Source organism: Myotis yumanensis, unplaced genomic scaffold (genome assembly GCF_028538775.1).
Source record: "Myotis yumanensis isolate MYYU_CA2020_CCGP unplaced genomic scaffold, mMyoYum1.0.hap1 SCAF_8, whole genome shotgun sequence".
Classification (NCBI taxonomy): Eukaryota; Metazoa; Chordata; class Mammalia; order Chiroptera; family Vespertilionidae; genus Myotis; species Myotis yumanensis.
In genome coordinates, this window is record NW_027223759.1 from 36294732 (window position 1) to 36317823 (window position 23092).

Here is a 23092-nt window from a genome sequence, read left to right on the forward strand (position 1 = left end):
CTCTGAGAAGAGACCATGCGACTCTCAAGAGAAAAGCGATGTCGTCAGAATTGCTCGTTAGTGTAGCCTGTTCAGGACATTTTTCCTGTGTCACTCAGAAAGCAAAGCTTGGACTTGTGTGGTGAAGACAGTGAGCATATACATCTAGAATGCTTTTCCTGGGCCTCAGTCCTATGAGGGCTGCCCAGTCCTTCACCTGCTATTGCACAGTGATACTTTCAACTAGCAAGTTGGCCTTTTTTTCTTCTTTTAACGGAGTTAAACTGTGTTTATACAAGGAGTGGTTATACAGGGACTGAAAAGGGTGGGGAAAAGGCCAATGGGAAAGAAGAGCTGGCAGTCAGGAGGGGCCAGCGAGACCCAAAATACCTTCAGGGGAGACTCCAGCTGTTTTCCTGACATGACCTTCATGCATTCCAACTCCTCCCTCTGGCTGAAGGGGCCGTGTCGCTCCCTCCAGACCACGATGAGCTGGGCCTTCTTTTGGCCAATGCATTGCAGGCTGTGCAGATCCCAGGCTGGGATATCCAGTATTTTTTGGTACCCATGGGCTAGTAGTTCAGGCTGATCTGTAGCTCCCAGAGTCCTCAGCCTTTTCTTCTGGCATCCAGTCACTACAACTTTCTCTTGTGGCTTTTCTTCTTCAGGATATGGACGTTGGCATTTGGGGATGCTGCCTGCTCCTGAATCTGTTGTAGGGGAATCACCACAACCTTTTGAGGGTCTTAGCCACTGTGACCGTGTGGCGGGCAAAGGGGTCAGAGCATTGTGGGAGAGCAATGCTCTTTCTCTTTTGGGTCCACAGTTTCCTGGGCCCGCACCTTGGCTTCCAGTTTTGTTTTGGTTTTTTTCATCTTAAGCCTTTCAATTGCCAAATCCTTCTCTCTTTTTTTTTTATTAATGTATTTTTATTGATTTCAGAGAGGAAGGGAGAGGGAGAGAGAGATAGAAACATCAATGATGAGAGAGAATCATTGATCGGCTGCTTCTTGCATGCCCCTTACTGAGGAATGAGCCCACAACCCAGGCATGTGCCTTGACCGTAATCGAACAGATGCCTTCAGTTCACAGGCTGACACTCTATCCACTGAACCAAACCAGCTAGGTCTGCCAAGTCCTTCTCCTCCACTGTCTCCATGATCACCATTCGCTCTCACTTTGGGGTGCTCAGCAGCAGGGTCTCCTGGATCCCCTGGCAGCCCAGCAGATGGCCCAAGCTCAAGAGGCGCTACAGCATGGCCAGTCCATGCTACTTAGCTTTGTAGGGGCTGAACTTCTGGGAAACAGAGGCTGAAGGTACCAGGGGCTCAAGATTCCCATCTCTTCTTCCTTAGGGCCTTGGGCTCTCTTTGCCTCTGAAGGGCCTACCAGTTCTTTCTGAAACAGTTTAACAGGTGCCAAGACAGGAAGCTGTAGGCTCTCATTGATAAAAGGTAGGTTGATCACCTCCTTGGACCTGGCAGCAGAGTTGAGTGTAGAGACTATGTCTAGGTAAAAGCATCTCTCGGGGGCAGTGTTGGCAATGATGCCATAAGAGAGCGAGCTTGCTGTCCTGATAAGGCACAAGAGGGAGGCCCTGGTTCAGCATATCCACCATCTTGCCCAGGACAAAGGGAGGAGTAGATGGTTCCACTCTCTTTCAACCTCAGGCCCTTGCTGCCTCTGCACTGGTTGTCCTCTGAGCCAGCCAATTCAATCAGGTAGTTTCCCCTCCCACTGAGGAAATGGGGCCAAGCATTCTCGCTGATCCACCTTAACCAGGAACACAGCATGACTATGGGAGGAGTGCTGGCAGGAAGTGCTGTTCAAAATCAGCAAAACTAGTGATGAGCTTCAGTATGAGCCCCGAAATAAGTATGTTCAAAATCAGCAAAACTAGTGATGAGCTTCAGTATGAGCCCCGAAATAAGTATGTTCAAAATCAGCAAAACTAGTGATGAGCTTCAGTATGAGCCCCGAAATAAGTATGTTTACTGACAGTCTTCTCAGATCACCAGGTCTCCAGAGACAGGGTTCAGGAGATCTAACACCTTTTCCTGGTAGAACTCTACGTGGCCAGCCCTCGGCACCCTCCTCCTGTGTGAAGCTGTAGGAATTCCATGAGAGCCGGGGAATCATCCAGGTTGTTCTGGGCTGCCCAGGGTTGTGTGTGCCTTCCCTGCCACTGTGGTCCATAGGCCAGCTCACAGGCACTCTGCCCTTCCAGCACATGCCTTAGATGGGCTGTAACGATCCAGCATAAGTGTCCTGCTGAGAATGCCTCTCTCCGTAGAAGGCATCAGACTGATACTTGAGTCTCCTGATGGTTCCTCCAGTTGGCAGTCTCTAGTACAGTGGTTCTCAACCTTCCTAATGCCGCAATCCTTTAATACAGTTCCTCATGTTGTGGTGACCCCAACCATAAAATTATTTTCATTGCTACTTCATAACTGTAATTTTGCGACTGTTATGAATCGTAATGTAAATATCTGATATGCAGGATATATTTTCATTGTTACAAATTGAACATAATTAAAGCATAGTGACTAATCACAAAAACAATATGTAATTATATATGTGTTTTCCAATGGTCTTAGGCGACCCCTGTGAAAGGGTCGTTCAACCCCCAAAGGGTCTCGACCCACAGGTTGAGAACCGCTGTTCTAGAGAATAGCAGGCCCCGTACACAGCGGGTATCATTTGCTCCAGATGTTCCATCTACAAGTGGCATCAGTCACACAGCCTTATCCGAGCTGGAAGCAGGTGCCCATTGGCTCCCACCAGCTCCTCTTGCTAAGCCTAAAGTCACTAAGTGAGGTGCAGAGATCAGACGTGCCCCCTTATGTCACCTATCTGAGCCAAGGAAATCAGCTCAGATGTTCCCTTCTTTGTAACTCAGCATTCAACATGTCGGAGTAAGCAGTAAAGGCATGGTTGGTCTATTTCTTAGTCAACTTCACCCAAGGTCCCATATTCTGTAGGTTCAACCGTTTGTTAGGTAGTTCCGTATCCTTTCTAGAAGCTTAACCAGGGAAAGATCATCACATCTTTGAGCTCCTGGTAGGGCCCTTGTTTAGACATGTCAACCTGGGTTATAGGTTCAATCACTGGTCGGTGTGCATGCAGGAGGCAGCTGATGGATGTTTCTCTCCTTTTTTCTTTAGGGCACCCACACTAGTGCCTGAGTAGCAGGCTGCCCAGTCCTTCCCAGACGTGGGTTTGAGTCAGCCCTACATCCGGCCTGGTGGCCACTCCTGAGTGCAGCCAGGCTGCAGGTGGTGGGTCATGCTCTTGTCCTGGAGATTCTAAAGACATGTTGTGTAGACCTCTGCCCAGGCCTTCCCATAAAAGGATTTGGCTTGGTTTCTTCAATGAAACTTTATCTTCTAGAGATTATTTTTTAGCTCTTTGTTTATAAAGTTTTCAAAATTTACAGAAACAAGAACGGTAGTGCTTGCCACATGTGGCTGGTAGCTCTTAGTTCCCCTGACAGTAGAAGACCCCTCTTCTGTGCCAGTGGCTTGTGGAAGAAGTGGTCCTTCCTCATGCCCACAGCCTGGCCCGCCCCTCAGGCCGCTCACCTTGGCCTGGATCTGGAGCTCATCGACCATTGCCCTCCCTCCCACCGGCCTGGGGGGCCCACAGCACAGGAAGGAGCCCAGGGTCCCAGATGCTCTGTGGACATTGCTGGTGAAGGTGTCATTTTCAGATCCAGGTTTAGCTTTTTGGCAGAAATTATTAAATTTTACTTTTTGGCAGAAATTAAATTTTACTTTCCAGCGTGTTCATAATATTTTTGAGTTTACAGCTTTTCCTTTATAATGAAATGATTTACTTTAAAATCACTTGTGGCTTTCTTTGGTTACTGCTCATAACTCCTCCTTTCATTTTTGAGGGCTTGTAAACATCCTTCTGACTCAGAGGGACTTCTTTAGAAAGGACCATATATCCTGCTCACATTGTGGCTTTCTACTCATGGCAGTTCATGTAAGCAGTAACCTTGTTGTATTTGACCTTAGTGAGAGGTGGTTTGTAGCAAATACTCAGACATCCAGAACAGCCCAGAGTGAAGGCCACGAGACCAAGCCTCCTGATGGCTATTGATCATGAGAGGCCCTTGCGTTATGCAATGACGCCACCTGGGGTGGGTGGATCCATTTACCTGGATGACAGGATAATTGTTCAGTTTTCCCTTTTCATCTATTGATATCCTTTACTCGACCCAAGGCCTTACACCTGACAAGAGGGCCATGTGTGCTGGTATGGCCAGCTGACCGCAGGCCTGCGCCGTCCCCACACTGCCAGGTCCCCAGCAGGCTGTGCCTGTTGTCCCTGCGGAGTCCACCTCTAATCAGGTAGAATATTTATTTTTATTAGTTACCAAATCTATTTTTGTATTTAAGCTTCCAAATCCAGGTATTCTACCAATCTGTGAATGTTAAAGTCTAACAACAGTATAGCTCCATGTTAGGAAGAGTGATGCATGGGACAGTATGGTGTGCAATGGGAGCACCTCTGACGGTTAGGTAATTATGGGCACCTTTTTTCTCTCTAAGTACAGAATCAGCTTAGGGTTCCCTTTTCCACTGAACACACATTTAAAAAATAGTAATGACAGAGAGATGGGCAGTAAAAATAGCACACCAAAGAAGTTTAATATGAAAGATGTTTAAGCCTGTTGGTTATGTCACGCCTGTCATTGTCATCTTGCAAAGGCCTTTTGAATGGCTTTGGTGTGCAGGAACATTCTGCTCCCAGTGCAGGCTCTCGGCTCCTGCTGCCCAGCGGTGACTGGAAATGTCCCGTGCCGCGGCAACCACCTTGTGCTGTCAAGCACATGAACCATTCCCCTACGTGTTATGTGTAGGTGACATGTGATGCCAGGTCCTTTGTCTTCACGGTACGGTTATTCCCTCCTCATTCGTGGAACTTAAATTGTTACTAGATCAATTACTTCATAGACGAAATGTTAGTGTTTTCTCAGGCACTTAAAATTGAGGATTTTAGTATCTGTTCCCAAAGCCATGGAGTCTTACTATGCCGGGGTTTTGCTTGGCCCTTGTCCTGAAGGTACAGAGCTTGTCACAGCTCGCTGTGGTGGCCACTGTTGGCCCCTCTCGTCACACAGTAGCTGTGCCTTAAGTGTCCCCAGGTGCTGTTGTTTTTTTTTTTTGTTTTTTTTTTGTTTTGTTTTGTTTTTGCATGAAAGCATCTACATTCCCCTAGAAAATGGAGAGAGAAGGAACTGGCGTTTCATTATGCATTTGAACTTGTTCATTCTTTAAAGAAACATTATGTTGCCTGGTTTGTGGTACTTAAAAGCTTGTTTTCCATTGAAATTGCCATTTATAAATGTGCAGATATGTACTAATTCAGAATTTTTAATTGTTTATTCAATAAAATAAGGACATATTTACTATGAATTTTTAAATGGGCTTTTTAGCTTTCTTTCCCTCTACTTGGTTATAGTTTTGACTTACATAATTAAAAATTATTTCTCATGTTAAATGAATCCCTGAAACGGCTCTTTACTTCATAGGCTTCTGAGCAGCAAACAGGCATTGTCTGTTTCACATGTGGACATGGTCCCCAGAAGGCCATTGGGAGCAAGGAGAGGGCTTGCTTTTCTCAGCCTTAGTCTTCTTTCAGTGCTTTCTATTGGCCAGCCCCGCCCTGTGGTCGGGTGCACAGGTGGATGGCAGTCGCCTGCTCTAAGCTTGAGGCTCTGGCTGAGGGCAGCACTGTTTACAGCCTTGGGTGAACCATGTAGTCCCTGGGTTGGTCCTGTGTACTGAACACATGCTGTTGGCTTCTTAATTCTGAAAAAGAGAACATTATTGCCTTTCCCACCCAGTTGGCTAGAACCCACCCTATAAAATCCCTGGCCCATGGTGTAGCCTCAGCTCAGATTCTGGACAGTCTTTACTCCAGCTCTGAACTTGTTTCCCACTCGGCTAGCATGCTTTCTGCTGCCTCCCCAGAGCTGTCCCTGCGCTCCGGCCATACTTGGGTCATGGGATTGGTGATATCCTACCCCCCGCCTCCTGGGCAGCAGCATTTGCTCCCTCTGGGCTGTTCTGTGCTGCACGGGAGTGGGGGAGTGGTCTCCTCCCTGGCTTTTAAGGTGCCTGGCACATGCCAGTGGCCTTCTAGAAAAGACCCTCTCTGCACAAACTCCCCAAGACCCTGAGTGGGCAGTCACTTCCCACTGAGAGAAGAGGGTGGTGAGTCACCAAGTGAGCGTCAGTTCCCTCCCATGTCAGGCCGGCCCTGCTCCCTGACCGAGGCCACCACTGCCCAGTGCCCAAGTTTGGGGATGAAGTGGTGATGGAAGCGAGTGGATCCTCAGAGAGACACCTCTGTGACAAATCCAGATTTTAAGAAACTGCTCAAAAGCATTTCTCTATTGACTCTGTAGGTTGCCCTGTTAGGAGAGTACCACTGTATGGCCTTTATATTTGAAGTATGCTATTTCAGATTACATTTCTTTTCTAATGAAAGTCACCTACAGACTTTTTCATTTATTGAATAATTTGCTTTGGGGACCTTGCTGTCATTGATCCAATAGTTTAGAGGATCTGTAGTCACAGTTTTGAGACAAAAGGTGTTGTTTATTAGAACAAAGACACAGAGCTCCCTGGGACACCCATATGTGTGCACACACAGTGGAGACCCATGCCCAGCAGGCACCAAGCCAGGCACATGACCCAAAGTGTCACTATGTTATCGATTAATGCGCCTGTTTTTCTTAACAAAGAGTCTTGATTATTTAGAACAAACAAAAGAAAAAACTAAAACATGCTTCTTGGAGCATTGCACGTGTTGATGTCAGTCACCCTCTGAATTTCAGGTCACCACGTGGGTTGTGGGCCAGGCACCCACTCCAAGCTTCCTTGTGTAGGCTTCACAGCCCCATGGAAAGGGCATACCACATGTCAGGTTCTCACCTGCTGTTTTGTAGATGAAGAAGCAGAGCAGGGAGGTGACCTTTGCAGGAACACAGTATAAGATGAACTGGTAATTGGGCCATTTTTCTACTGCCCACTTATTTTTTTAAGCCAAATTTTGTGTAAAGTGACTCACGACATTCTAGTCCAAAAATGGAGCCAGAGAGTTTTCTGCTAACTCAGCAGCAAGCTCACATTCACCTGGGTTCTTTGGACAAGTCAGCCTTCCCTACTCTCATGGGATTACTGAGCCATTGTTCAAGCTACAGAAGGAATTTCTAGATCTTATGCCTCCTACTGTCACATTAACCTTCAAACTTAACATTGAATCTTTCCAAACTGGAGCTGATTCTTTCTCCACTATTAGGCAAAAATGTTCAAGATTATTTATTATAGAGATTTGATGAAGAGGATTTAAAGGTATGAAATAAAAGTAATGCTAACTTTCCTATAAATGTGATATTTGTCTTTCATCACCTAGTTAGATGAAAAAAATGAAGTTAAGCACAACGTATAATACTGTGCTTTTTAAAATGACATTTCAAAAGTTGTAAGATAAATATTTAGAAATTTTTGGAAATAACGAATGCCACAAAGCAAAGAAAACCAACTGCCAGAGGTACTCACTGCCAAACTTGAAACAGTTTTAAATTTAAGCATTTTTTGTAACTTGCAGCCTTGAGAACGGAGCCTGTCTGTGAACACAGTAGACAATCTGACCCACTCCAGCAGAAACTCGAAGCTCAGTGAAAAAACTACCGCTTGTGTCTGTTACCTTCAAGTAACCAGATTTTGAAAATTGAAGAATTTCCAAAAATTCTTTGTCTACCATTCCTTGATACCATAGTGGTCTGGAAGCTCGCTCTGTGTCTAAGTGGATGCTTGTCATAGGGACTCTTGTAACACAGAACATCAACTCCTCCTGCCTGTTGTTCAGTAGAGGACCTTGGACACGGGTCTGTATTTACAAAAATTTCAGGTTAATTCTTCACCATGTCAGTTAAGGGTAAGCATATTCTGTGATACCTAAAATTCTGAAGGCATCTGCCTTTTATCCAGGTGCTCTAATGTGCATTGTGAACACGGGCAGGATATTCCGAGGCAAGGGAGTGCTCATCTTACACCCCTCACATCATCCCAGCAGGCTGGGGCTACCCCAACATCACTTCTGGAGAGACACCTGCCAAGCCGCGGTCCACGCTTGTTTCTTGGTGTGGAGTGTGTGTCAGCGACACACACAGTAGAAAGATTGGCCACATAGGTCGGGCATGGGTACACGATGTACACTCAGACAACCTCGGTGTAGATGGGTCATTTGCTTGAAAAAATATCTCCCCACAGATTTGTTGACTTTATCTTGTAGGATCTGTGTTTACATAATTGGAAGGAGGTGGTATGACTTACAACATTGTGCTGTAGCTGACAGATTTAATAAAGACAAGTGTTTAATGGCAGTTTGTGGTACTTTTTAATCTGTTCACTAAATTGTGAGTTGACAATTTTTGTGAAATAATAAGTATCTACAATGCTAACATCAAATGATGACTTGTAACCTTCCAAATGAGCAGTCCGTCCTAAAAGGGTTCCCTCTCTTTTATCAGTTCTTCACAGAGGGGCTGTTTACTGGGCTGCATTCTCTAATCTGACAGCTTTACTAGCCCGCACTGGCCAGCATAGCAGAGAGCTGGTCACCCCATCTCCTCAGCTTTCTCCTGCTATTGAAAAATAAAGTCAAGTTTTGCAGCAACTTTTTGGTGAATTGCCAACTAGTAATTTGCTATGGGACTGCCCATCTCCAAGGGAGGTGCTGTGTGCGGTGCTGGTAGACAGGAGAGTAAACAATGACCTTGTACTTCCCTTCACAGCCAATGAGCATAAAACATCTTGGCTCTCACACCTTGAACAATACAATTGTGAAGAATAAATAGATCAGTTATTAGTCACTTCTAGACTTTTTTCTAAAATTTCAATGTGTGAAGGTATCTCATAATGCAATTTTGGGCTTATTAGGGACAAAAGGGTTTTGGAGTGCAAATCCTAAGTAGCTCATCTTTGGACACATGCCTCTTCTCCATGTGAAAAGTGACTGTGCCCTCCATTCGGGTTTGGGCCCTTCAGAACTTACAGAGTCCACCCGGCCTGGTGTGGGAGGAGGGGTATAGGAATTTTGTTAATTTAAGGTGGCTTAGCATATTTTAAATGTAATAAAAGCAAATTCTAATAAACTGGTTGTTAATTCCATATCTTATTTTGTCCAGGTTTTCTAATGTGAATGGGTGTTTCATCACGTTTTCAATCTGTCAGTTGTGAGAAATTCCAGAGGTAACTGCCGTCCTGGCTTTGGTAATTCATCGCTGGAAGCACTCGGTGGCATCCCAGCTCCAGATCTGTCAATGTGAAAATAGGGCCCCGCCAGCCCGCCGCTGCCTGGGACGGCTACTGACTCTAGTTCAGTTGCTTATGACTGTCCAGGGAGCAGGAAACAGGTGTGTCGGGTTTCACAAAACTCCTCTACACCTGTCTACACACTCCCATGTTTGGGGCTAAATAAACCAAGCTTTGGTTTTATAAGCTGGTCACTATAGGTGACTGCATCTGAAGTCGTTAGTGGTAGTGTTAGAGGATCTTGCTTTAAGCCATTGTGTAGGGAGTGGGCAGCCACCACGGGCTCGAATTGAGTTATTTCTATCCCAGCATTTTGTAAACTGATTTAATCATAGTTAGAAATAATGGTAGTTTGAGGGTTAAAACACTATACATTTGGAAACTTAAGGTAATTGTCTATCTTAAGGAGCTTTAAACAGCAGTTACATTTTTTGTTAAAACTCTGCTTTAATGGTATCTTTAAAATTGGGCATTTAATAGTAATTGTTTTCCCACAGAGGGGAAAAAAAACATTAGAAATAAACCTTTAAGAATTTTTTTTAGATAATGGATAAGAGAATTTTTTATTACAAAATGTAAGATAGAATATACCTCATCATTAGCCTTTTTAGAACGAGGCCAAAATTTTGGTTTCTGTCTAATCAAAAGCAAACATTTAAAAAAGGGGAAAATTTAACTATTAATTAATTTTGTGTTATAATTCTAAAAAACCAAAATAAAACCTTTATTAATGGAAAATTCAATTAAGTAGAAAACAATATAATGAGTTGTAATTTTATATGATCAGATTTTTAACAGAATGATTGATGAGTTTGGCATTAAAATAGACATTTTCTTCAGATATGTTGGCATCAGTTTGGTATGTCTCTAACACGTACACAGAAGGTGCTCCTCCCTGTCTGTCCTGCTTCACATGCTTGTGCTGCTGATTTTATCTCTAGAGCAAAGAGAAAGCCCTGGAACTGCACAGCCCAGGGGTCCAGGCGCCTGTGGTTGGTGTCTGTGAAATTGGATTGGTCAGCCAGCAACCTTTTCTCATGTTCACTTTATGTCACATTGAGAACTGCATGTGGTAGCGTCTTTACTTACAGTTTCCAGAAAGTGCCGAGCAGCAGTGTAAGGCTAGTGTCGGCTAACGCCTGGTAAGAAATGTGGTGTCTGGCCGCATCCTGGCCCTTCTCATTTCTCACTCCATCCCCCGCCCTGTTCAATTCCAGGCCTTCCCACGGACAGTCCTCAGCCTTCTCCCTCCACCCGGAAGAGCCCACTGAGCCTGAGCCCTGTGTTTCAGGTGACGCTGGGCCCAGCTGAGCGGGGCTCGTCCCCACTCCTGAGCCCTGTCCTTAGCGACGCTGGCGGAACCAGGATGGACGATGAGGAGGAGCCGAAACACAAGGTGGGCACCGCCCCAAGCAGAGGGCTGGGTGCTGGTGGGCCTGGATTTGCAAACTTCTCTCTGGGCTGGGAAGCCTGTGGGCAGAGCAGGACTGGGCTCTATGCCCACACAGCCCTCCCTCCCAGGCCTGCTGAGGGAACGATGGTGAGCTGGCTTCCCTAGAGAAATCTTGTCCTGAGGTCCTCCTGTCCTTTTGGGGACTCTTTTGGGACCTTTGTAACAGTACCTGGCACCTATGGGTTCTGAGTGTTGGGCTGGGTCCTGGGGATGAGGCAGAAAGGGGCAGGCCCTGGAGGAGCCCTCAGCCCAGCAACCAGGAGGAGGTCTAATGCACAGAAAGGGTTTGCTGGGTGGGGACCAGTCTTGTCTGGAATCAAGGGAGTCACGGGCTGATGTATGAGTGGGTCCTGGAGTGTCATTGCAAGGGGAGGGAAGGGATGGGGTGGATTTAGGGTAGAAAGTGGGGGTGATCCCAGGGACAGGAGTGTGGCAGGTGCGGAAAGGTAGGGTAGAAAGCTCATGGTTCAAGGACAAGACGATGGCCAGAGGCATTGGCACCCCTAGCCTCATGGCCACTTCCACTCTCGTGGCCCTGGCCTGCAGCAGAGGCCATGTCCTGGGCAAGGCAGCCAGGGCAAGCTGGCTTTGCGTGTGAGCACATGAGGAAGGCAAAGGGTTCAGGGAATTTGACATTTGGGGAAGAGAGTGGTTAAAATAATGGGCTGTGGACTGTGTGGACCCTAGGGGCCATGGAGAGGGAGAAGCCAGGAACCATCTATCTGTTTCCCTGCACCTAGTGGAGGCCCCTGAGGTGCACACCTGAAGGAAGCGTGTTGAACTGGGCCCCAAGTGGTGGGACCCCTGCCTCGAAGGTGCCTGTCATGTGGACAGCTGTCATCGAGAACACCTTAGCACTCGTGTGTTTCCTCCTGAATTGGCCAAAAAGTATGTTACTTCCAGGGCCACCTGAGCTGGACCCATGAGGTTCCTCAGCAGGGGGGCTGCAACTCTTCCAAGGATGGGGAGGCCTCTGCAGACGTCTGTCCTTGTGCGGGGTCCCCAGGCCCTCTTCAGTGACAGCAGCCCTGGAATGGAAAGCCTGCTGTTGAAGAGGTGTGGGTGCCGGCTGGCTTCCAGCCTAGGACGCCCCCCTGGTGGTTGGGGCTTTGCAGCCAGTCCCCAGCCCTCAGGCCTCCATCTTGGCCATGTTGCTTTGGTGCCGTAACAAAAATGGCTTTGGAGGAAAGCTGTTTAAAAAACTAAATTTTAATTTGTCACTTTCTGTATTAATAAAATAGCTGATCTTTAGGTGGTAATCTGTAGGGTGATGACCCCTGACACCTGACACTTGAGTTTAATTGGGCTAACAGAGGTGCCTATGGCCTTCATTATCTAACCAGGCCTCTGAGAGAAGGGACATGGTCATCACAGTGCAGCCACCTCACACAGTGCGCCCGCTTCCTCCCCTCACGCTGCCTCCTAATTCCCGGCCACGTGGCCACGGGATGCTGCGTGTCCCAGGCTACATGTAAAAGCAGCATCAAGCACAGGGGGCCCCGAGGGTGGCAGGACACACTTTCTTCACCTCTGCCCCCTGGGTCACCCCAGTGAGTGACTAGCTGTGTTCTGTGCTGGTTTTGTGAACCAGCGTTCCCAACAAGGCCCCGGCCCCCAGGTTCACTGATGACTCCCCAGTGAACCTGGGCAGTTTTGGGGTTCCTCAGCTTCACAAACAAACGCAGGGGCTGGGAATCTGGGTGTGGCCAGGGCGTTCACGTCTGAGCCTCCCTCAGGACCACCTGTCCCTCAGGAGATCCGTGTGGCTTGTTCTCACCAGCATCTCCCACTTAATGCGCTGTTTCTCCTCCTTTCTAATAGAAATTGGTGAGGACCAACAATATTCGAAAGGTATGAAAGCTGAAGGTGGCTGGTGCCTCTTACAGGTGATTGTGTGGGGCTGAGAGAAGGGCCACAGCACCACGCTTGGGATCTCAGCTGCTTTCTCTAGCACAGGTGGCAGAGCTTGGCAGAAAGCACAGTCCCCTCCCGGGCACCCCCCCCCCCCCCCCCCCACCTCCCAGCCTACGGCAGAGGTGTGGGTGGCTGCTTTACCTTCTCTCCACTGAGGGATTCCTGAGAGGTTTCTTTGCCCTAGAAATAGGGGTCAGCAATGGAAATGGGAGCCAACCTGGCCCCTGACCTTCCTCCTCAAACTTGTCACCTGCATGGTTCAGAGGCTTTTTACTTTGGCTTAGGCCCACAACTGCAGTCATGCTTGCCTCCTTTGTCCTTCACACCTCCACCCACACCAGAACTGGACCCTCCTTGTATCCAGGGCCCCACCCCTCCTCCTGCCATTCCCCTTCCCAGGGTGGGAAGAGGCCTCCTGAAGAGCCCCGGCCCTTCCCAGCCTGCGTCACCCCAAAACCCCTCCCTGCCTTCCTTGCCAGTAACCAGCTTGCTGCACCTCTTCCCCCTCCCCCTTGACCTCTGACCTGTGTCCCACACCCAGCTGCCAGCCCCACCCTCTCCCTGGAGGCTGTGGCTGCCTCACCCCTCCTGCTCTGCTTTGGGTCCAGAGGACTTCCCTCCTGTGCTGGGAACTTCCCCACTAGTCAGTGCCAGGCTGCTTGTCTCCTTCCTGCTGAGAGGCTGTCCGCTGTGCTCCTGGGCCCGTCTCAGGTGCCTCCTTGGGGCTGGCATGTGCTTCACAGGCATGTTTGCATGGCAGACGTGGAGACCGTTGGCCTCTTAGAGATCTCAGCCTGGAGGACAACACAAGGGCGCAGGGCCAGAGCAGGACCAGGTGTCGTCCAGCCAGGAAGGATGGAGAAGGGGCCATCGAGCCCAAGCGTGAGGCCTGTGCTTTGCCGAGAGCCAGGCACGGTGGGGCCCAAGGGCCCAGGGCCACCCTTTCTGCTCCGAGGGTCCCATCACTGCTGACTGGCCTGCCGGCACCTGCACGTCAGGCAGAGGCCCTGATGGGGTTTAGAGCTCCAGCGCTGGGCATCTCGGGCCCTGCACTCAACGCGTGCTGGCCGCCCGGTGCTCTCACAGGGCACCGTTAGGATGTAGACCTTTGGCAATGGTAATAACTTGTTTGTGAGTTAGGCTTAACAGTTATCATTACATGTATACATATACACACACTCTCACGTCTGTGTTCAGCAGCTACACTCCTGGCAGTGGTATCTGAACAATAATTTTATCGCAAAACCAATTATTAGCTTCAATGTGTTGATGTTTGAACAGCAATTCTTTTCTCAAAAAGAATAACATACAATGAGAAAAACAGGGGAATGTCTTCAGGAATTATGGACAAAAACCGTGTGAGAACGTTAATCTGAGCAGGAGAAAGCGAGGGTTGCGCATGTGGCCTGTCTGTGGCGTATCCGACAGGCACGTGCTCACCGTCTGCGCCTCTTGCAGGGCACGGGCGCCGACGAGGCCTACTTCATAGCGAAGGAGATTCTCGCCACAGAACGCACATACCTGAAGGATTTAGAAGTTATCACTGTGGTATGAAAACTAAGTCTTTTATTACTTGGATTTTCTTAATATTTCTTAATTCTAAACCAGAGACGGAAGAGCCCTCCTAAGAAATACCTCTCAGCCATCATGAGATCTACCTGTACATGTTCTGTGAAACACATTTAAACAATGTCTAAGTCGGGTCAGAATATTGGGTCCATTCTTTTATAAAACTGGGACTATAGCCGCTTGAAGCTTTTCACCAGAATTATTCTCGTGTAATATTGGGAAAATGTGGTGGCCAGTCAAGAGGAAGCCATGGCATGTGAGCTGTCCTCAGGGGGACTCTGGGTCAGCGCAGGCCCCTGTGGCCGCAGCCCCCGGGTGATCCCTCAGTCACCCGAGCTCTGCTCTTCCCGCAGTGGTTCCGAAGCGCCGTGGTCAAGGAGGACGCCATGCCTGCGGACCTGATGACGCTGCTCTTCTCCAACATCGACCCCATCTACGAGTTCCACAGGGGCTTCCTGTGTGAGGTGGAGCAGAGGCTGGCACTCTGGTAATGCCCAACCCCATCCCCCCCTGCACACGCGGCCGCCCCCGCACACGCGGCCGCCCCTTGTCACCACCACTGCTTTCGGGAACCTCCCAGCTTCAGACGCTAATTCACCAGAGTCATTACTTCATTGAAGTCTATTTTTAAAACGTGTGAGGAGGAGTAGACAATAATAATCACTTTTATTCATCCTACTTCAGAAGAATGAACAAAGTTGGTTAAAAGTAGATGATTCTATTTTTTTCCTAATTACTGTCTTTTAGAGAATGGCCCACGAGTAAAGATGCTTCTGTCAGGCACAGGCCTCCACCTCCAAGGAGCTCACTGCTGTCCTGGCCGTGCTGGGACGGCTGGCCCACCAGATCGATCAGCTTGGATCTCACAAGCCTTCCTGAGGTTTGATTGTATTTGTCCGTCTCTGCTCCAGGGAAGGACCTCCCGGTGCCCAGGCCCCAGGCAGCCACCAGCGGATCGGGGACGTCCTGCTCAGGAACATGCGCCAGTTAAAGGTAGCGACTCCGGGCGAGCACCTGCCGTGCAGCACAGTGTGCCCTCAGGACCAGTTCCCTGGAACAGCACTCACCTCAGAGCTGCTTCCCCCAAGGACAGTGTCCTCCCTAACAACACCCCTTCACAGGAGCGCCCCTCATTCCTCTAAGAACGGCATCAAGTCAGGATGGAATTCCCTCGGAGCAGCGATCCCCTGGAAGCATCATCATTCCTGGTGCCCAGCCTTCCCGTCCAGGCAGCTCTTCCCTCCGAGCAGCACTCCGTCAGGACAGGCCTCCATTCAGAGCTCCTTCCTCTAGGAACCAGGCCCTCTCCCCCCAGAGCAGCCTCCGGGGAAGTGTGCTGGGAGCTGGCTCTCTGGCAGCTGCACTGGACTCACCCGGGACATGAGCCCCGGGCCCAGGTGCCGTTGTTGCTGAGCTTGCTGAGCTCCCGCCTGGACGGGGCGTGCAGAGCCTGTCCAGGGGTTGTTAGGGTTTGCGTCCACTCTCCTTCTGGGCTCATAGTTCAGGGGTTTTTCTTCAGAGGCATTAGAGTTTCGTGGAAAGGATTGGCTGTAGGTCACCAGGTCAGCAGCGCGGAGGAAGCGGAGGCCTTCTCCTGAGGGCCAGTCACCACAGGCCTTGGAACCAGCGGCTGTGCTTTCACTGCACAGGGTCCTGCTCTTGCTGAACAGATGGATGGGCCTCTCCCGCCCATGCATCTGTCCTGGGAGCTCTCGCATCCAGCCTGAGACTCTGGGGGCCCTCCCCCCGCCGTCTTCTACCCGCTTGCATGGCTCCAAGTCCCCAAGCCTTCGCTGTCGTGCCCATTCACTGGGAGGCGGGCACCTCCATCCCAAGCCTGTCCCACCTCCACCCAATCCACCCAGACTCCTGAGGTCCTTCCGGCCCATTCCGCTCCTAGACACCTGAGGGGCCGCAGGCTCGCTTACACTGTCTTCAGAGAGCCCTGCATGAAGACTCCATTCTGCCCAGAGCCCCATTTTTTACCCCCACACATTTTTTGGTTTTCTGAGCCAGGTTCATTAATAAGTGTTATCTATCCCAAAAGCCTTACAAAAAATTTATTTCAAAATATATATAAATCTGTTTGATTGAGCTTATACCACACAAGTCACATGTAATGTTCATTAAAACAAACTGATTAAATGTTAGAAACTTCTAGAAGGTAGGGACCAGTTGAGTTTACTATGACTGAAACACTGCCCGCCAGTACATGTATGCACGTGGTGCTGTAACAGTGTCAGGAGTGACCCTCCCTCTCTGGCAAGTGGGTTGAACACACTCTGCCTGCTCTGGAGTGTGGCTGGCGCAGCCTCTCCGAGGAGGAGAGCTCCCTGCTGGCACCTGAGGCCGGTACAGCCCTCAGTCTCAGCGCTTCATCTGCAGAGTGAGGTGACGCCTGTGGTCCCCCACCCCCACCCCCCCACACACACATGAGGTTTGAGGGCAGTCGGCAGCGCAGGGGTGATTTCGCTGTGGACAAGCCGCTGCCCTCCTACTGGCGTGAGGTTGGGTTGGGGTGGAGTCTCCGTGGGGCAGGATGGACCCCAGGGGGCTGGAAACCCAGCTGACACGCCCTGGCCGTTGTCCTCTGTTCTGCCTCATTGGGATTTCCAGCCTGTGTGTGACGTCCACACGGGGAGCCATCCAGACAGGAAGCCACTCCCCAGCCGGACGCCCTCTCAGGTCCCTGACCTAACGAGCCCCTGTTGTGCCTCCACAGCAGTTCACCGGCTACTTCCAAAGGCACGACGAGGTCCTGACGGAACTGGAAAAGGCCACCAAACGCTTCAAGAAGCTAGAGACCGTGTACAAAGAGTTCGAGCTCCAGAAAGTCTGCTACTTGCCTCTCAACACGTTCTTGCTGAAGCCCATCCAGCGACTGGTGCACTACCGCCTGCTGCTGCGGCGGCTGTGCGGGCACTACGCGCCCGGGCACCACGACTACACCGACTGCTGTGGTGAGTGGGGCTGCCATGCCGTGCTGAGGGAGGAGCAGCGTGGGCAAACCTGCAGGCTTCGGCTCCCTTATTTGGGAAGCACAGGGTGTGTGCTCTCCCCTCCCCAGGGGCCAAGTCTGCAGCGGGCAGAGCTGGCACTGCCCACCCTCCTCCCCAGCTGACGGAGGCCAGCGGGCCCTGGGTCTGCACAGGCCAGTATGCCCTTCGGCCCCACTGCCCCAGCAAGGCCTTGCCCTGCTCCAAATCTGAACCACGAGTGAAGGGATCCAATCGTCCTGGAGGAGCTCCTCCTGTGCAGTGGGGGTGGGATGACCCTAGAGTGACCTGCTACCTGGAGGTATTTCTGTTCTGCAAGCCTTGACGCTAAAACTCAAACATTTGGTCCAGGGTGGCTGTTAGAAGTTTTTGTCATAGACAGACTTTATCATTTTTGTGTGTTAAAGGAACAAAAGAATAAACCCTGACCTTTTTAACTTACAATATCACCTCTAGTTGTAGGATAAATTTAGTGCAGGAAGTTACTCTCCCTAGGAAGGTTTTTACAAGTGAATTCACCATCATCGTTACAAGTAAAAGATAAAAGACTGGCACTACTTCTCGCTGGTCTCCCATAGTCATAAATGGGAAAAATTAAGATGCTTTCTGCTGAACGAGAAACAAAATGGATCATATGATGTTGACAAATCTCTTCTTCATTCTAAAAGCAAGTGGTTCGTGTTTGCTACAAAGGAAAAGACAAAATTGTCAAAAATATTTCCAAGCATTTTCAGGGAAATAAAGTGCAGCAACATTAAAAATGCTGCCATGCTGGCCTCTGTCAGTCTTTTCCTGTAAGAGGAGGGGGCAGTGCTAGGGGGAGAGGGTGGCCCCTCTCCAGGTCATCGGGGAGGCCATGCCCATGGAGAAGGCCGGGCGCCCTCACTATTCAGGTTCCTCATCAGTCGAACCGTCTCATGGGCTAATGCAAAAGCCAAATGAGGCTGCACTTCGGAAAGTGCTTTGTAAATTGTTGACGCAACATGGTGCCAACAACTGGCACCTGGACGGGTTTGCTTCAGCCGTCTCTGGAGGGCTCAGCTGATGGAGTCCCTTCCCACCGCGACCCACCCTCCCACAGGGCCAAGGAAGAAGGCCCCTGGGCTGTAGATGTTACCAACCCTTTTGGTCTTCACAAGAGTTGAGCTTGAGCCTGTTGGACAAAAGGAGGTACCCCTAGCTTGGGACTTAGAGAAGATGGCCTTGCATCTTAATTTTATCCTTCATTCAGTAAGGCTTTCCCAAGGGCTGTGCCTGGGCTGGCCAGGTGCTAAGTATGCATTGATGGTTTGTCAACATCACGCTGGTTCTGTGGAGACCCAGGCACAGGACGGTACTGTGTCCAGCAGCCCTGCATCAGGTCCGAAGCACATCCCCAGCATCTGGCAGCTTCTAGTTCCAGCCCAAGGGCAGCCAAGCTTCCACCCTGCACTCCATGCACACATGTCCAAGGGCAAGGTGGCACTGGGTGCCATCCAGGGCAGACACAGACACGTGGGGCCAGGCAGCCTGCAGTGAACAAGCAAAGTGAAGAATCTTTACCAACAGTGTGTCACTCAGATCTGAGCTGGGCCCTGAGGGCTGGCGAGGCCAGAGATGGGCCGGAGCTCAGGAGTCTGCACAGAGCAACTCCAGGTGTCCGCCCTGTGTTAGCATCACCAAGGCTCTTATAATGGGTCATTTATGAGTGAGTAATTCGGCTCCCCAGGTGCTTCTTTATCTGACTTCATCCTCCTAAAGCTCTGGGGCAGGTATTGTCCCCTCCACTGAAGAGGGACTGAGCCAGCACTCATAGACCTCCATTTACCAGACTCATGGAGCTGGAGCTGAGAAGGCGCAGAGTTGGGTGGGGTGGATGTCACCTGTGCTTCTTGGGACCTCAAAGGGCAGTGGCCAGGCAGTCCGCAGGGTCCTCATGAGAAGATATCAGGCCCCCATCAGTGGTGGAAACCAGGAGACAGGAAGATGTGGTCACTGCATGTGGAGTTGGGCCCGTCTGGCCAACAGCTGCTCCCAGTGTCCTGGTCAGGTCTCTGATGACCACTCAATATCTGAGGTTGTGTTTCGTCTGAATATGTTTTCCTTCCTGATTCTAAACTTTCATAACTTGGCTTGAACTATAAGTTTAGCATCTGCACCTCCATTCAAAGAGAAAATTACTAATACTTTGAAGGTGCAAATTATTTAGACTATAAACTACAGTAAATGATTTTCCCTAAAGAACAAATACTGCCTTGCCTGTAACATTAGTTATTTACAAAGAAAGGCTGTTCTTTCTCTTGACCACAAATGAGTGTTGGCTAGTCAGTAGTTTGGGCTGAACAAATTCAAGTTGTGGCTCATCTGCAGGAACCTACACTTGTGCCTTAGCTGTGGGTAGAGTTTGAGTGGAGTGTTCCTTGAATTAAAACGGCTTTTTAAAATGCCAGTTCTGGCCCAGCCAGCGTGACTCAGTGGTGAGTGTTGACCTATGACCCAGGAGGTTGCAGTTCGATTCTGGTCAGGGCACATGTCTGGGCTGCAAGCTCGATTCCTAGTGGGGGGCATGTAGGAAGAAGCTGACCAATGATTCTTTCTCATCATTGATGTTTCTGTCTCTCTCTCTTCCCTTCCTCTCTGAAATCAATAAAAATATTTTTTAATAAAAATAAAATGCTAGTTCTGCCCTGGCCACTGTAGCTCAGCTGGTTGGAGCATCTTCCCATACACCAAAAGATCACTGGTTTGATTACCAGTCAGGGTACATACCCAGATTTCGAGTTCGATCCCCGGTCAGGGCAAGTATGGGAGGCAATTGATGGATGTTTCACTCTCGCATCCATGTTTCTCTCTCTCCCTCTCCCTTCCTCTCTCATCTAAAATTGATAGAAGCATGTCCTTGGGTAAGGATTTAAAAAATAAAATGCCAGTTCCGGATACAAAGTGGTGCTGGCGGGGGAACAGGGTTGTCTGTGCCACCCCTCACCCACCTGCCTGGGTGCCTGTACTGAGGGGTCTCTTCACACAGACGCCCTCCAGGTCATCACGGAAGTGACCTCCATACTACAACACAGCCTCGTCCGACTGGAGAACCTCCAGAAGCTGACAGAGCTGCAGCGGGACTTGGTTGGCATAGAGAACCTCATCGCTCCAGGCAGGGTAAGTGACTCAGAAAGTTCTTTGTGCTGGTTACTTCATTGTTTTGGTTGAGATATAATTCACATGCCACAGAATTCACCTTTCAACGTGCGCAACTCAGTTTTCTCCATGTGGAACTCATGGCTTCATCTCTATGGCTGAACTTTCTAGAAGCTTCTCAATAAGAGCAGCACGCTCTGCTTTACATGACGGCCTTAGTGTAGCCAGCCTGCTGTAAGGTGCTCAGCAGATGGTTTGGAGACTGAGTTAATTGGCACCCAGACAGGCCCCGGGGGACCACGAGGAGCAGACAGGAAGGAGGAAGGCAGAAAGGTGTGGAGGGTCCTTGAGCATCTGGGCGGGAGGGCACTGGTGAAGGGCTGGATGGGGCTGTGAGGGGCTCATCCAAGGGCTCAGAGAAGCAACATGGTGACATCAGCCAGGCCCTGGCCCCGCCAGTGTGCTATCTGCTGAGGCAGCTGTGGGCCCACACAATGCAGACCTCATTGCTGTCTTTCAGGAGTTCATCCGTGAGGGCTGCCTGCACAAGCTCACCAGGAAGGGCCTGCAGCAGAGAATGTTCTTTCTGGTAGGTGGATGGGCAGCAGTTGTGTTAGGGGGACTATGCCAGCGCGTTGGGCCAGGTGGGCAGCCTCAAAGTCAGGAGCCATGTGAGGGTCACAGAACACATCCAGGCCAGTTGCCATCCTGATTCTGTCTGTGGATGAGCAAAGCCAGCGCATAGAAAATTCCACGTGCCTGTGGCTGCAGGGATGTCCGTCCTGCCGAGCTGCCAGCTCACAGGATCTTGCTGTCAGGCTTTGACTCTGGGAGCTGAGACCCTCCCAGCCAGTCCCTGCTGCCACCAGCTTTCCTGTCATCCGCTTCTTCCTCACATCCAGTTAGATCCAGACCTCAGCATCCTGTATGAGGGGTGACTGGGCCAAGGACGTCTGCTGGTTTGTGTGGTTACTAGTTACTTCTAGTCAAAAACAATTGTATGAATGAAGTAAAAATCCCTTTTGCGCCAAAAATCTCCAGCAAGCTGAATAGATTTGATAACACCATCAAGCCCTTGGAGTTGAAGTTCATCTGACAGTTAAAACCCTGTTACTTGTTTTTTAAATGATTTATCTAAAGCTGCCTGGCTCAGTTCTCAGATATGTTGCTGTACACAAGCAGAGGTGTCTCGGGAACCAGCCACTTCCGGATCCGGGGTCTCCTCCCGCTTCGTGGCATGCTGGTGAGTGCTGAGGAACCGGCTGTGGTATTTGGGATTCAGCCGGCTACCTTAAAGCACCCGTTGGTCTGTTTCTATCTGTTGTGGTTACTGTTTTTGGTGCTCAGACAGCTGCCTCTGCAGCCCCTCCAGACTCAACCCTGGGGCCACCACCAGCACCTGCAGGACAAGCCCCCAACTCACCTTGTCCACCTGCCACCCCCAGGGTGGGAGGTGCGATGAAAGACCCCAGGCAGGCGCTGGGGCCACTCTGCTGCTGGAGGGGTGGGAGCTGACACAGGTTTTGAAAGACAAAACCAAACCACCACATCGTAGGACTGTAGAGTTCCTACTTCTTTGATTTGTATCTCTTTTATATTGACAATTTTGGTCCTGCGTGGCATCATTAGTTATCACACACACACACACACACACACGGATACACACACAGCTTTAATACAGTCAGACGTGCCCTGGCCAGGTGGCTCAGTTAGTGGGAGCATTGTCCCATACACCAGGAGGTTGTGGGTACAATTCCCAGTCAGGACACATACCTAGGTTGCACGTTCAATCCCTGATCAGGGTGTGTATAGGAGGCAACTGATTGATGTATCTCTCTCCCACACACATCTTTTCCTCTCTCTAAAACATATCCTTGGTATCCTTGGCTGAGGATTATTAAAATAAAAAACACATGCTACCACTGATGGGGAAGCTATGGGCTGGAGAAGCTCCCAGTGAGCTGGCGCCTGTCTTCTTTCCTCTGAGTCCTGTGTGAGGTCCATGCAGTGATCCCTTGTGTGGCATCCAGTTTGCCCTTTGCCCTTTTACCTCCATTTCCACTCTGTTGTTGCTGGCCTGGGCTGTTAGGGGTCCTGCTGGTCTGGGAGCACTCTGTCTACCACACTCAGTCCAGCATGTCCCCATCCCCACGGTCACAGCTGCAACATGACACTTGTAATTCTCTGATGAATAGAAATTCTTCATTTTAATGTGATCCAGTTGTTAGCCACCTCCTTTGTGGTCAGTTCTTTCTATGGCCTGAAGAGAGACCTTCATTTGCCCTCCGTGTAAGTCTGCACTCAGCCTGGAACCCACGTTTAGGAATGGTAGATAGGAGGCCGCGTTCAGAGGTGCCATGGGTCCAGAGCATCTGACTGCAGCGAGTATCTCTCCCTGAGGCCCCCCAGCCAGGCCTCCCCTCCAGGTGTCCGTGGGTGGGGTCCGATCATGCTCTGCTCTGTCGTGCCTGGCCCGCTGTCTCGATTTCTGCACTCAAAGCAGTCCTGCACGCACCCCGTCTTCTCTAGGGCAGGGGTCCTCAAACTTTTTAAACAGGGGGCCAGTTCACTGTCCCTCAGACCGTTGGAGGGCCAGACTATAGTTTAAAAAAAAACAAACTAGTCGGCTGCTAAGCAACAGGCAGCGGCAGCAAAAACACCCGGCGGGCAGCATGTGGCCCGCGGGCCGTAGTTTGAGGACCCCTGTTCTAGGGTGTCTTGCCTTTCCCAGC

At 50.0% G+C, this 23092-nt stretch overlaps 1 protein-coding gene and 2 pseudogenes across 5 annotated transcripts in view; 1 reads left to right on the plus strand and 2 right to left on the minus strand.

The window, feature by feature from the left end:
* The window catches only part of FARP2 (FERM, ARH/RhoGEF and pleckstrin domain protein 2), a 102745-nt gene that overhangs the window by 72585 nt on the left and 7068 nt on the right, over window positions 1-23092 (plus strand). For 3 of the 5 annotated variants that reach the window (XM_070422601.1, XM_070422603.1, XM_070422602.1), the window contains 9 exons: window positions 10529-10707; window positions 12586-12615; window positions 14137-14226; window positions 14601-14734; window positions 15159-15240; window positions 16970-17207; window positions 20251-20381; window positions 20881-20949; window positions 21514-21603. In XM_070422601.1, the coding sequence (XP_070278702.1) occupies window positions 10529-10707; window positions 12586-12615; window positions 14137-14226; window positions 14601-14734; window positions 15159-15240; window positions 16970-17207; window positions 20251-20381; window positions 20881-20949; window positions 21514-21603 (1043 nt within the window). The remainder of the gene's footprint in view (window positions 1-10528; window positions 10708-12585; window positions 12616-14136; window positions 14227-14600; window positions 14735-15158; window positions 15241-16969; window positions 17208-20250; window positions 20382-20880; window positions 20950-21513; window positions 21604-23092) is intronic. The other 2 variants (XM_070422604.1, XM_070422606.1) reach the window with 1 other exon arrangement.
* On the minus strand, window positions 259-887 carry LOC139015417 (kinesin-like protein KIF22; annotated as a pseudogene).
* On the minus strand, window positions 1061-3590 carry LOC139015418 (kinesin-like protein KIF22; annotated as a pseudogene).